The sequence below is a fragment of the Gopherus evgoodei genome, chromosome 2, assembly GCF_007399415.2.
Source record: "Gopherus evgoodei ecotype Sinaloan lineage chromosome 2, rGopEvg1_v1.p, whole genome shotgun sequence".
In the NCBI taxonomy this organism is placed as follows: domain Eukaryota; kingdom Metazoa; phylum Chordata; order Testudines; family Testudinidae; genus Gopherus; species Gopherus evgoodei.
In genome coordinates, this window is record NC_044323.1 from 151592074 (window position 1) to 151604858 (window position 12785).

The 12785-nt window shown below is 46.9% G+C and overlaps 2 protein-coding genes and 1 non-coding gene across 3 annotated transcripts; 2 read left to right on the plus strand and 1 right to left on the minus strand.

Annotated features, from left to right (window-relative positions):
- Positions 1–3019: 3019 nt before the first annotated feature.
- On the minus strand, positions 3020–3135 carry LOC115647293. The gene has a single exon (XR_003999254.1). It is a non-coding gene; the product is annotated as a U5 spliceosomal RNA (small nuclear RNA).
- Positions 3136–3702: 567 nt separating this feature from the next.
- Positions 3703–9482, plus strand: FAM136A (family with sequence similarity 136 member A). Its single transcript, XM_030551940.1, has 3 exons — positions 3703–3898; positions 4757–4897; positions 7274–9482. The coding sequence occupies exons 1-3, from the start codon at positions 3812–3814 to the stop codon at positions 7460–7462; spliced, it is 417 nt and encodes a 138-aa protein (XP_030407800.1). The 5' UTR covers positions 3703–3811; the 3' UTR covers positions 7463–9482.
- Positions 9483–10466: 984 nt separating this feature from the next.
- On the plus strand, positions 10467–12556 carry SNRPG (small nuclear ribonucleoprotein polypeptide G). The gene is made up of 4 exons (XM_030551941.1): positions 10467–10576; positions 11188–11210; positions 11852–11976; positions 12359–12556. The coding sequence occupies exons 1-4, from the start codon at positions 10545–10547 to the stop codon at positions 12407–12409; spliced, it is 231 nt and encodes a 76-aa protein (XP_030407801.1). The 5' UTR covers positions 10467–10544; the 3' UTR covers positions 12410–12556.
- The last annotated feature ends 229 nt before the right edge of the window (positions 12557–12785 follow it).

Consider the following 12785-nt stretch of genomic DNA (forward strand, 5'->3'; position numbering starts at 1 on the left):
AATTTTACATTCATTTTGCCCTGAAGTAAATGAGGCCTGTGCAACACCACTGAAGTAGACATACCAGATCTCCAGTTGGTGTAAATCGGCAAAGCTTCATTGACGCTTGGCCCAGTTGATGTATGTGAAAGCACAATTTTGTCTAAAATGTGGAAGTTGCATCTACCATGGGAATGAAAGAGTTAAAAAAGGAAGATGGTGGCTTCTACAGATGGCATCCCATGTTTACTGTTAAAGCTGCTCAATGTCCTTTTCATGTACAATGTGCTGTTCCAAGACAGGAAATTGCTACACTGATCAACCAAAAAGGTTATATTAATAAATTAGCCTACAAATCTCCCCACCTGCCCAGAAAAGCAGGAGCCTGGCTTTGATGCTGGCTATTTTCTATTTTTAACAGTCTTTGGCAGAGTGTTAGCATTCCATTTAAAATGAGCCAAAAGACACAGCAAACAAGATTTTCTTTTCACCCACTACTGCATTTGGCTTAATAGAGCACTTTCTGGACATGGATTTCATTTACCTTTTCCATTGAAACAAAATGGGAAAGGAATGGACAAACTGATGTAAGGTTAATTCAATGGTTGGGGCATCTTGGTCTCCTTAGGTTCTTTTGAAATTCCCAACCAAAAAGAATCTTTCAGCGAGATAATGGACAGCTGTAGGGCATTTTATTATTACAGGGAAATAGCATTTGTATATTAAGAAATTTCTGGAGTATAGTCACAAAGTAAAATCATGAAATATGGATCTGATTTCTTTTGTACCACAGTTTGGACGATTCACTTGGTAAAGAATTAAAATATCAGTATTGCATTGAATAGGAGAGGTATTTTTAACTATTTTCAATCAAAAAAGGAACATTCACATAGGCAAATGACTGTAATGTGCAATGCACTAGTAGCAATTGTGATCCAGAGCCAGACGTCTACCTGTGCCTAACCTGACTGTCAGGGAATCAGATACAACTCTCTCATATGCTGCCCCAGTCATAGCCCTGGGGCATCTTAGAGCAGCCTAGTGGCTGCTGTAATTTGAACCAATTGGCTGTGGTCCCTAAGGGACCTTGCACCAACTGAAGATAACTAGAATACATTGTACTCTGACCACATGTCCCATTCCTCACTTGCCCCCAACATACTTCCTGTGTCCATCATTTCAGCTCAGAAAGTGAGGGTTTGTGTTATAGTGGGTAGACATCACTTTGCATTTGACAATAGGGATTGCATTCAGCAGAAGCAGAATGAGAGTCATTATTCATTCTCATCATTTGTGTGCCCAGTTTAGGCAATATCCTGATACCGTCTCTCACACACATTTGCCCAGAAAAACTCTCTTCAGTGCATGCAGCTTAAATAACTTTTTTTGAATTTTCTAAGTTTCAGACTGAACATGTATCTAGAAGCAGTTGAGCTCAGATCCTACAGATGAATCCATAAATTCCCCTACATTTTCAAAAGTCACCTCATCTTAGGCTCCCCTGAGACCAGAATGAAACACTGGAAAGTTCAGGAACTGCTTTCTGGCATGGTTCAAGAGCAGAGAAGCATTAATGCAATGAAGCTAGGATCCACATCCGAACTTCTTCAGCTTGGGGGTTTGGTTGGGCACACAGAGGTCTGGGGGAGATCTGAACTTCCCCAACGTTCAGTTAGAATTTGAGATCTTATGTCTTCGTTCAGGCCCATGTCTCTAACAGTATTGTTGTTTGTATGATTTTGGAGAATAAAAATGATGAATGCTTGTTTACTGGCAAACTTCATGTGTTGTGTAAATAACTACTACAATATCCCTATCAATCTTGGCATGTTTATGATTTCATAGGGACTGGGCGGGCGGATATGCCAATGTTAAAAGAGCTATTGATCAAAATCTTGGCTGTAAAGACCCAAACAAGCAAATTGTGTTTTCTGGGAATTTGGGGTGATGTTTATATCCAAGCTATGTTGTCCAAAGTAATCACTGATTTTGGAATGATAGGGTCACATTATTGGAGGCAAGTACTTTGAAAGCATAATAATGAATGACTTTTCCCTCAAAAACCTGTTAAGGATTTAATGCAATGGTGGATCTGCAGCAGAAAGTGGTCCTAGGGCTTTTTTATTTACCATGGGCCCCCAGAACAGGCAATATTTTGACAGCATGGAATCCAGTTTTCTGTTTCATCCACAACCAGATAGCGCTGTTTTCCTTTCCAAGAAACTTGAACGTCTGAGCTAGGGAGTTGTGGGATCTTATTACTCGCGAATTTCTAGTGTTATTCTGGGACCACTAATGGCAGCTTTGTAAACAGTTTTCCATAAACATCAGTGTTACATCTTTGGTAACCTAGCGGTGTTTCTATATTTTGTTCATTATGGCCCTGATTCAGCAAATCACTTAGGCACATGCCTTTCTTCATGTTACAAGCATCATTTGAATAATGTCAGTAAGCTTTCTTAGTATAACTCAAGTTTATGGGTGAAATGTACAGTCATGTCGCAGGCCAGTCTGAGGCCTATGCACCACTTACATCCTTGGAACAGAAGAATACCACACATGCTAGCAATACTTTTAGTCACTTTGCTTAAGTGGGACATATCGGGTGCATAGGCATTGTGCTGGGCCTCTGCCCAAGAGTGAATTTTACTCTACAAGCACCAAGTGTCAGTTGGAGAATTGTGTCCAATCCTGGGCACCACACTTTAGGAAAGTTGTGGACAGATCTGAGAGAGCCCAGAGGAGAGCTAAAAATGATAAAAGGTTTAGAAAACCTGATCTATGGGGAAGGGTTTAAAAAATTGGGCATGTTTAGTCTTTAAATAAGGCTGAGGAGAGCTCTGGTAGTCTTCAGACACATTAAGGGCTGTTATAAAAAGGACTATGATCAATTGTTCTCCATGTCTACTGGAAGGTAGGACACGAAGTAATGGGCTTATGCTGCAGCAAAGGAGATTTAGGGTAGATATTAGGAAAATCTTTCTAATTATTAGGGTAGTTAAGCACTGGAGCAGGCTTCCAAAGAAGGTTGTGGGATCCCCATTATTGGACGTTTTAAAGAACAAAAATTGGGTAGAAACTCATAAATGTTCCTCTCCACGGAAATCTTTAGTAAAAGGCGAAAGATTTCTACGATCTGAAGAGAAACCAGAGTATGCTGGATAAAAACACCTGTCAGGGATGGTCTAGGTTTACATTGTTCTGCCTCAGCGCAGGGGACTGGACTTGATGACTTTTTAAGGTCCCTTACAGCCTGGCATTTCTAGATACCGATCCTCTTTTTGGTGTTTCTCTTGTGTACAAACTTGGTGTGAAAGCTTTTCCATTACAAGGACAATGGTATTTTTCTTCTTTATGGCCTGCAGGGGTTCATCTGTTCTCACTCGACATACTATAATTGGCTGGCTTGTGTACCGCTGCCCTCTACTGGATGGGATCAGATGGGATCAAATCTTCCTGCCATCTCCATCTTTTCCTTCTCTCTATCTCCAGACACTCCTCGTCTGTCTGTCTATCCACCCCCGCCTTGATCTAGCTATCTACCTATCCTCATACACCACATCTATCTATCTATCCCCATCCACCCACCTCTATCAATCTGTCTGTCGCACGTGCCTGAGCACGAGTGTGAATCGAGACGCGCTGGTGATGTGTAGACGGTGGGTGAGCGAGTCTCTGAGCAGAGGCAGACAGGGGGATCCCAGGCTTGCAATGCCCCCAGCTGGGCACCAGAGGCCGCTGTTCCCCCCAGCCGGGCTGCGCTGACCCGGGAAGTGAACGCAGGGGGCGGCCGGTGTCCTCTGGCCCATGTGGGCGCTGCCGGGCGGGCGGCATGGCTGAGGCTCAGCAGAGCAGGATGCAGGAGGCCATCGACAGCATGGTGCAGGGCCTGGAGCGGGAGAACATCCGGAAGATGCAGGTAACGGAGAGGGGAGGATGGGGGGACCTGGGGTGGGTTGACCCACTGGCCCCTCCCCGCACCCCCTTTTCTGTGCTGCCCGCCCCAGCAGCTCCCCCATTTACTGCCCCCCATCTACCTGCCCTTGTCCCCCCCAACAGCCCCCATTAGCACCCTGCTTCCTGACCCATTGCAATGCCTGCCCTGGGGGACTTGGCACCTCTGGTAATGGGGGGAGGAAACCAGTGAGCCTGGGCACTCCGCCCCCCTTGTGTGTATGTAGAGGGACCCTGGGGGAAGGGTCAGTGAGCTGTGCCCCCAGGCCGGGTGACGTGTGTGAACAGGGATCTGGGCCCCTCACCGAATTGGGGTGGGTGCGCAGCAGCTCCCCTTTTTACTGCCCCCCACATCTACCTGCTTCTTTCCCCCCAACAGCCCCCATTAGCACCCTGCTTTCTGACCCATTGCAATACCTGCCCTGGGGGCCTGGGGCCTTCTGGTAATGGGAGGAGGAAACCAGTGAGCCTGGGCACTCCACCCCCCTTGTGTACATGTGTATGTAGAGCAACCCTGGGGAAAGGGCTCAGTGAGCTGTGCCCCCAGGCTCGCTGAAGTGTGTGAGCAGGGATCTGGCCCCTTCACCAGATTGGGGTGGGTGGGTCAGTGCTATGCTCAAGGAGAGATGGGCGTCAAAGCCAAACAGGTCTGGTTGGGAGGTCTGCACTATATGCTCAAACCCCCACTGGATGGGGTATGTGTATTGGGAGTGTGGGGTTTGGATTTGTGTTGCTACAGGCAACAGCTTTGGAAAAGCCCAGCCTTTGGCTCCACAGAGCCTGCAACCCAATCCCAGCCAGCATTCTCTCCCACTCTTTGCAGGGTAACATGTTTCGATGCAGCGCCGGCTGCTGCGAGAATAACACGGCCTCCATGCAGCAGGTGCACCATTGCATCGAGCGCTGCCACGCGCCCCTGGCCCAGGCCCAGGCCGTCGTTACCAAAGAACTGGAGAGGTTTCAGGTGCGGAGAAGGTGACCGATGGACCCCGGTGCGGGTTAGCACTGACATGCCATAGGGAAATAGCATCGACAGTGGCGGTCTATTGGGCCCCAAATCCCTGTGGAAACTAATCCCGATTTAGTCTCAAGACATGTGCAGAGGTTTGCTGTGGATTCGCATGGGTTTGGGATGTGGGGCGAGTCAGTGCTGTGCCAAACCCCGTTGCAAAAGTAATCGGGACAAAAGGGGATGCACCCAAGCAGAGGGTAACATGAACGGGGCATCTCATTTTGGAGAAGAGAATGCTGTGAGGGAGGGGGGTATTGGAGCCTCAAGGTTCTGCTCTATGTTAAATCCAGGCTCATTATGCAGCAGGAGGCTTGAAAGCTCAGGTCATCAGGAAGGAACCTCCTGCAAAGAGAACGTGTGTCTCGTTAGGATAGATTTTTTTTTCCCAATGCTCCAGTTCTAGTGCTGGTGAAAGGTGCTAGTCTGAAAGCAGGGAGGCTGGAGCAGGTGGGAGTCCTTGGAGCACTTATGGAGTGGGCAGAGGGAAAGCTTTGGTATTTTGATGGCCCCGTTACCATTGTATCTCAGAGCCTCCCAGTCTGTTCACACATTCCCTTCACAACACCCTGGGAGGTAGGGCAGTGCTGGTCTCAGTTTACAGATTGGGAACTGACGCACACAGAGTCATTCGCCCAAGATCACACAGGATGTCTGTGGCCAAGCAGGGACTTATACTCAGGTCTCCCATGTTTTAACGACAGGACCGTCCTTTCTGTCTTTGCCACACAATTGAATTTGACTCCATCCTGCTTCAGAAGGATGGCATTTTGGGGTCATAGAACAATGTGATCTGCAAGGGCCTCTGTCCTGAGAATGCAGCAAAGAATCCTGTGGCACCTGATAGACTAACAGACGTTTTGGAGCTTGAGCTTTCGTGGGTGAATACCCACTTCGTCGAATCCGACAAGTGGGTATTCACCCATGAAAGCTCATGCTCCAAAACATCTGTTAGTCTATAAGGTGCCACAGGATTCTTTGCTGCTTTTACAGATCCAGACTAACACGGCTACCCCTGATACTTGTCTCCTGAGAATCTCAATAGAGGTCACAGCAGTGGTACAGCTAGGGTGACCAGACTGCAAATGTGAAAAATCGGGACAGGGGATAGGGGTAATAGGTGCCTATATAAGAAAAAGACCCAAAAATCAGCACTGTCCCTATAAAATCAGGACATCTGGTCACCCTAGGTACAGCTTTTTTTGTGCAGGGGAGACGCCTACTAGGAACTGGGCTGAGACCCACCAAGCATATTTCCCATAGACCATCATGCAGCCATTGCAATATCTCTAAGCTGCTACCAACCTGAGCTTGGTTATTACTGATGACCTAGAGCAGTGGTCCCCAATGCGGTGCCCATGGGTGCCATGGCGCCCGCAGGGGCATCTTAATGCGCCCGCATCCTGGACCAAGGGAGAGCACCTGTCAAAATGCCGCTGAATTTCAGTGGCATTTCTGTGGGGACGCCTCTCAATGATGACACTTGTTGCCAACAAGTGATGTCATCGAGGGGCGTCGCCCCCAAAATTTGGCAGGGATGCCTCTCGATGATGCCACTTGCCGTTGACAAGTGACGTCATCAAGAGGTGTCGCTCCCGAATTTCGGCGGGGACGCCTCTCGATGACGGCGCTTGTTGACGGCAAGTGGCGTCATTGAGAGGTGTTGCCGCCGAAATGCCGCTGAAATTTGGCGGCATTTCAGCGGGTGCTCCACCGCCACAGTGGTCCAGACGAAAAGGTTGGGGACCACTGCCCTAGAAGTGAAATGTCCTGTGTCAAATACACATCATTCAGTCTTCAGTCTCCATGTAAACTGCTAGCCACGTGGAACAGTGAGAGTAATTAACCACTGGAACAACTTACCAAGAGTTTTGATGGATCTGTGACAATTTTAAATCAGGATTGGATGTTTTGCAGAAAGCTCTGCTCTAGGAATTATTTTGGGGCATTCTCTGGCCTGTGTTGTACAGGAGGTCAGACTAGATGATCACAATGGTCTCTTCTGGCCTTGAATCAAGGAGCTAGGTTGACACACCCTGCCTAACTTATTGCATGTAGACCACCGCACAGCATCTGATAGCTGTTGGATAACCTAAGCAAAATGAGTTTGGAGGTCTCATTGCAAATGGTGATCGACTTCCAGCCCGCAGCAAGCTTCATTCTTCTGCCATGCATCCCCTCTCATTAGAAATAATTTTGTTCTGTGTCCAAAGGCATGACAGCCTGCCATCTAAGAAGTGGATAAGAGCTCATTTGTCCAGCCACTCCGCCACCCAATGCATTTTGCTCGCAGCTGCATGAACTCTAACTGTCTGGAATTCCCGTTTGCAGGACCGTTTGGCTCGCTGCACGATGCACTGTAATGACAAAGCCAAAGATTCCCTGGATTCAGGAAGCAAGGAGCAGCAGGTGAAACAACAGCTGGAGAGCTGCGTGACAAAGTGCGTGGACGATCACGTGCATCTCATCCCCAGCATGACCAAGAAAATGAAGGAGACTCTGGCGGCCATTGCACAATAAAGCTGTGTCTGTTTGGGGAGAGAGAGGGAGACGTGTAGTTCCTATTAAAAGAGAGACGTGCACATGGAGATTCGTGTTGGAAATTGAGGAATGAAAATGGATGATAAGGATGATTTTGTATTTTCCAAGTATTGCAGTGGTCCATTCAAGAGCTGGTTTGGTTTAAGGGCTTGGTGGTCTGGGGCTGATTTGAGCGCCACCAGTTGTGGAGAGGACAGATTAGTGACTTTGCCCCAGTCTTCAAAGGATTAATGGTTAGTATATATACAGACCGTGCTGATAATAGCAGTGTCCTCCACTGACCTTGACATCCCTGGTGAATGTAGACCTGCTGGAAGGCACCAGTTTAACAGGCCTGGAGCCTGAAGGGGCTATATCCCTAAGAAAGTATAACAGCAGTGCAAGCTTCCCCAGTGCTGCCTAACCAATATGCCTCAATAGTGCCCTTCAGGAGTTAAGGGCCAGATTCTCAGCAGATGTAAATCAGTGTAGCTCCGTTAGTGTCAGTGGAGCTGTGCCAGTGTAAACCCACTGAGGATCTGGTTCAAAAAGTCCAGTCTCCATGTCCTTTTCATGGTGGTGATGTGAGGGACTAGGAGGATTTGAAGTGAAACTATCACTGGGTTGGGTTTGAACTGATGCCCTAGAGTTCTAAGGTCCAGTGTCCCTGCCTCAGTTGTTCTCCAGGCTGTTGTGAACAGGAGGACAGGATTTTCTCCTTCAGTTGCTCTCACATCTGCAGAACTTATTGTCTAGCACTGACAGGTTCCCCTTGTCCCTCTAGTGCAGGTGCCTTTTGCTCTTGGAAGGAACAGTTGAATAGGGAGTGTATGCAATGTATTAGATAATCAGTCTGTTTCTCTTAAAATGCTTCTTCCTCCAGGAGACAAGAAGTAGTCAGGGAGAATATTTTTGCATTGGTAGGTCAAGTCTGTGCAGTTGAAACATCTTCGGCCTCTACTGCCACTCACACTGGTATAAATCAGGAGTAATTCCACTGAAATAAATGGAGATATGTCTGTGTGTAAACCCAGTGTGACTGAGTGGAGAATCAGCCCCTTGACTTGCTCTGTTCTCATCAGGCCATCAATCCTGCAGTGTCTAATTCTACTAAGAGAACAAGGTCATCCAGCGCCAATGAGTCACGAGAAGTAGCATGGTGTGTTGGAAAGGAATGGCCAATGCCACTTAATGATCCACTCCTGCTGGTTTTACACCAGTATGATTCTATTGGCTTTAGTGGAGTTGCTCCTGATTTATAGTGGTGTAAGGAACAGCAGTGTTGGGCCTCAAGTCTATCATTAAGAGTTATACCAGGTACATTGTTCCATGCAGTGTGGCATAAATTACTGTCCTCACCTGAGACTGCAGAACAACCACTGAAGGTTTTAATAGGTGGTTTTGCTCCTCCTTTTTTATCTGATATTCCTAATTTAAACACACACAGAGCCTGTCTCTGTTCTTCCTCATCCTGGTATAAATCAAGAGTTTCTCTGCTAAAGTAATGGATTTACAGCAGCATAAATGCACAATCAGATTCTGCAGCGTGTTGCAGTGCAGGCTTGATGTGGATTTCAGACCTTGTCCTTCCCTGGAGCAGCAGGGACAGGGAGCTATGCAGAGGAGGTTGGTTTGAATGCTAGGGCAAGGTTAATGCGCTCCATTAGTCATAGAGCAGCATTACTGGCTGCCTCAGATGTGGAGCTACTCAGCTATAGGAGGAGGCAGTTCTGAAATCTGTGGTCCTCAAGGTAAATGAGCACAATACAGAGATGATCACCACCAAACTACAAAGGGGAAATGACATTCAGTAAACAGCAGCACCATCACCTTGTCTTGTCCTTGTGGCTGGAGACACTGTAGCAAGTATCTTAGGATGGTTCTATTTATTGTGAGCTGAATGACCTGTCTGTACCTTCTCAGGAACAGCTATAATGAACACAACCATTTTGTTCTCTTCTTTTAAAAACTGATTTTTTTTCTAAAAGTTTGATTAAAAAATAAATTTTAGATGACAACTCCTCTGTATTTTTACTTAGCCAAGGCTCGTCGTGACTGCATTGTGGGAAGTGCTAGATTTTGATTTTATATGTTATAGTTTTTTCCTCTCTTGAATGCTTCATTTTGTATTATAGCTGTAGCCAATGGGTTTCACTGCTAACATTTAAAATAGCTGTAGTGCCAACTCACTGCTTGGGAATCAAAGGGCAACCTTATTAGTAATCATGTTTAGTGCCTAGGGGGAGCAATGCAGAATGGTGCTCCATTGTGCTAGGGGCTTTGCAAACAAAATAGTGGAGAGTCCTTTCCCCAGAGAGCTTACAATCGAAATAGACCAGACAGGGAAAGGGGTGGCAGCAAAGGTCTGGAAGGCTTCTGCACTGAAATTTCTGATTGGTTTCCAGTCACCTCTAAATCAGAGCGAGGTCCACATTTTGGACGTGTTTGAAACCCGAATTGGCATCTGGATTTTGTAACTGGGTGCAAACTTTTTAAATGAGCCGAACCAAAGCTGCTGCATTTGGGCTGCTCTGACTCCAATGTAAGGTGCTGTAGGTGGGCAGCTAAATCCTACAAGCAGGGTCGTATAGCCGTGGGGAGCTGCGCATCAATATTTTTGGTGCTGCGGTGTTCATGCTGCAATAGCAAGTCCGCGGCTGACGGCTCCGTGTGGTGAATTGGCCTTATCAGCCGCTGTCAAGGCGCCTTCGGCAACTATGTCGCTCCCGAGCTGCCACTAAGTAGATAGGGTCTCTATTCTGAGGAATACGGGGGAAGTGAGTCACGTGCTCTCGCTCTGGGGCTGCGGGGAGGGTGGAGAGGAAGCGGCACGGCCCGCATTGGCTGGCGGGTCAGTGAGGTCACCCGCACACGACACCGTTGGTCACGCTGGCTGGTTTAAGTGATTTTTTTAAGTCATACGCATGCGTTCCTGGCGTTACTGTTGATTGGCTGAAAGGGAGGCAAGCACGCGGCCTCGGCGTAATCCCTGATTGGTTGCTGAGCCGCGGACGCGGTGACGCCAGAACTGGAGTCGTGCGGAGGAGCGCCAAGCGGTTGTGGGGCTGATTGAGAGGGCACCATGAGCAAAGCGCACCCGCCCGAGCTGAAGAAGTGAGTGTGGCTGGGGGAGAGCGGGGAGCGCCCCCCCCCGGGGGGGGATGTGGAGCCAACGAGGGTAGCTACCGGGCCATAATTTCAGTAGGACCCACCTTTATTACCTACTCCCCCAGCGTCCCGGCATGCGCTGCGCTGGCCAGCGGGGCCTCTCTCTCTGCGCGGCATGGGAAGTTGTCCTTTCTCCCGTCTCCCTGTGCTAAGCACGTGGTGCTACCTCGGGTAAGGGCCTGGGGCAGCCCCGCGCAGTCCACCCTGGCAAGGGTCACGTGCGTAGGGACCCGCTCCTCTCGCCTCTGTTCTGGGTGACATTAGCCTGGGTGCCCCAGAGCAGATATTTACTCAAGTCTCTTGTACCCCATCCCCAAATACATGCAGAGCTGCAACTGGCTGTTTGCCCTTGGTCAGGCTGGCAGCAGTGTAGTGGTAACGTGCCCACAGAACGCTGCACTGAGCCGACACATCGACCATGGCTTGATACCTGCATACAAACCAGTGGGATGCCAGGGAGAGGGCCGATTGGCCAGGCTGTTTGTGTTTTACATTAACGCATAGTTTTTCTGTCTTGTTAATATGTCTCTCTCCCTCCCTTCTCCTTGTGCTTTCAGATTCATGGATAAGAAGCTTTCATGTGAGTTATTTATGTGCCGCGATTTATTCTAAGCATTGCTGTCATTTTAAAGTTCCCATTGTAGTAGCAAGAGAGCCTGAGACATAAGCCCTTGTATTAGAGGCCTGGTATGAGGCAGGACCTGCTCACAGATTCTAGCAAAAACAGGCCTGATATTGCAGAAGTACACATTCCTAAGAAGTGCTAGTTAGTGTACTCATGCAAACACATCCTGATATCAAGGATGGTGCAAAAACATTCCCCAAGGATAAGAGGAACACATCAGAACAGTGGTCACTAGCACACTAAATGCCTAACCACTAAGAAGCCTTAATATAATTTTACTCCTGCACTTTGAGGACTATTATATGTGATAATATCAGCCCACGGTCTGCTAATATTGACCACTATCCAGACTTACTCGTTATTATACTGCATTTTTCAATATGAAGCCTGTGGTATGGGGAACACTAGTTCTAGTATGCAATGCGCCGTTCACATGCATTGTGACTAAATAGTGTTTCAAACTGTCATAGCATTAAAAAATGGTTCTAAAGCTCCAGTCTCAAAGGTAACACTCTGTAACCAAGAAAGCTAAGTACCACAGCTACATGCTGGTAACTTTTTTTATTATTATATTATTTATCAAATATTTCTTCTAGTGAAGTTAAATGGTGGCCGACATGTCCAAGGGATATTGCGAGGGTTTGACCCATTCATGAATCTAGTGATAGACGAGTGTGTGGAGATGGCACAAGGTGGACAGCAGAACACTATAGGGATGGTGGTAAGTATAGAGTTTTCACCCCATTGGATGATATAGGTTGAAACATTTTTAGAGGGGGAGTCTTTTTTCCAGACCTTCTTTCCTTAGTTCCCATCTGTCGTGATGAGGAGCACTACTTTCTAGCAAATGTGCCTGAACCAGGTGAATTCTAGGAAACTAGCTAGCCACACCATACCTGTCACTGAATAATCTCTGGGCGGTTTATGGGTCAAAGATAATTGCTGTTCATGTTTCTAGAAGAGCTAATCTGGAGAAGTATACATGCTGTAGACAGCTTCCCAGCTGGGTTTTGTTGATAGTATTAAATGTCCCATCTCTAGTTGTGATAAACCACATTGGTTGCTATAGAATTCTAATCTTTTTATTATTCCTTATTTTTTAGGTAATACGAGGAAACAGCATCATCATGTTAGAAGCCTTGGAACGAGTATAGATTAACTAGTGAACTCCTGCCTAGAGCTGTGATAAACTTCCCCTTATGTCAGCTGTCTTGTTAACTAATGAGGATTCTTCAGGAACTGTACGTTCCTCATGTAAACAACTTATTTTTGTTAAATAAATTTTGTAATGGTTAACATAACTTGAGTAAATTAATTTAACTTCCTCTTAAAACTGGTGCCAGTTGCCTGCCGAAGTGTCTTGTGCATATTCCAGGAAGTCCTGGCTTTTGAGTGCAACACAGCAAGTGAGACTTGTGGTGTTTTATATTTCTGTGATAGTACAATAGGTGAGCTATACTTTTTTTTATTTGACCATTTTATTAATACACAAGCTTTCAGGCCAGCATGATGAGAGACTTTTTTTTCTTT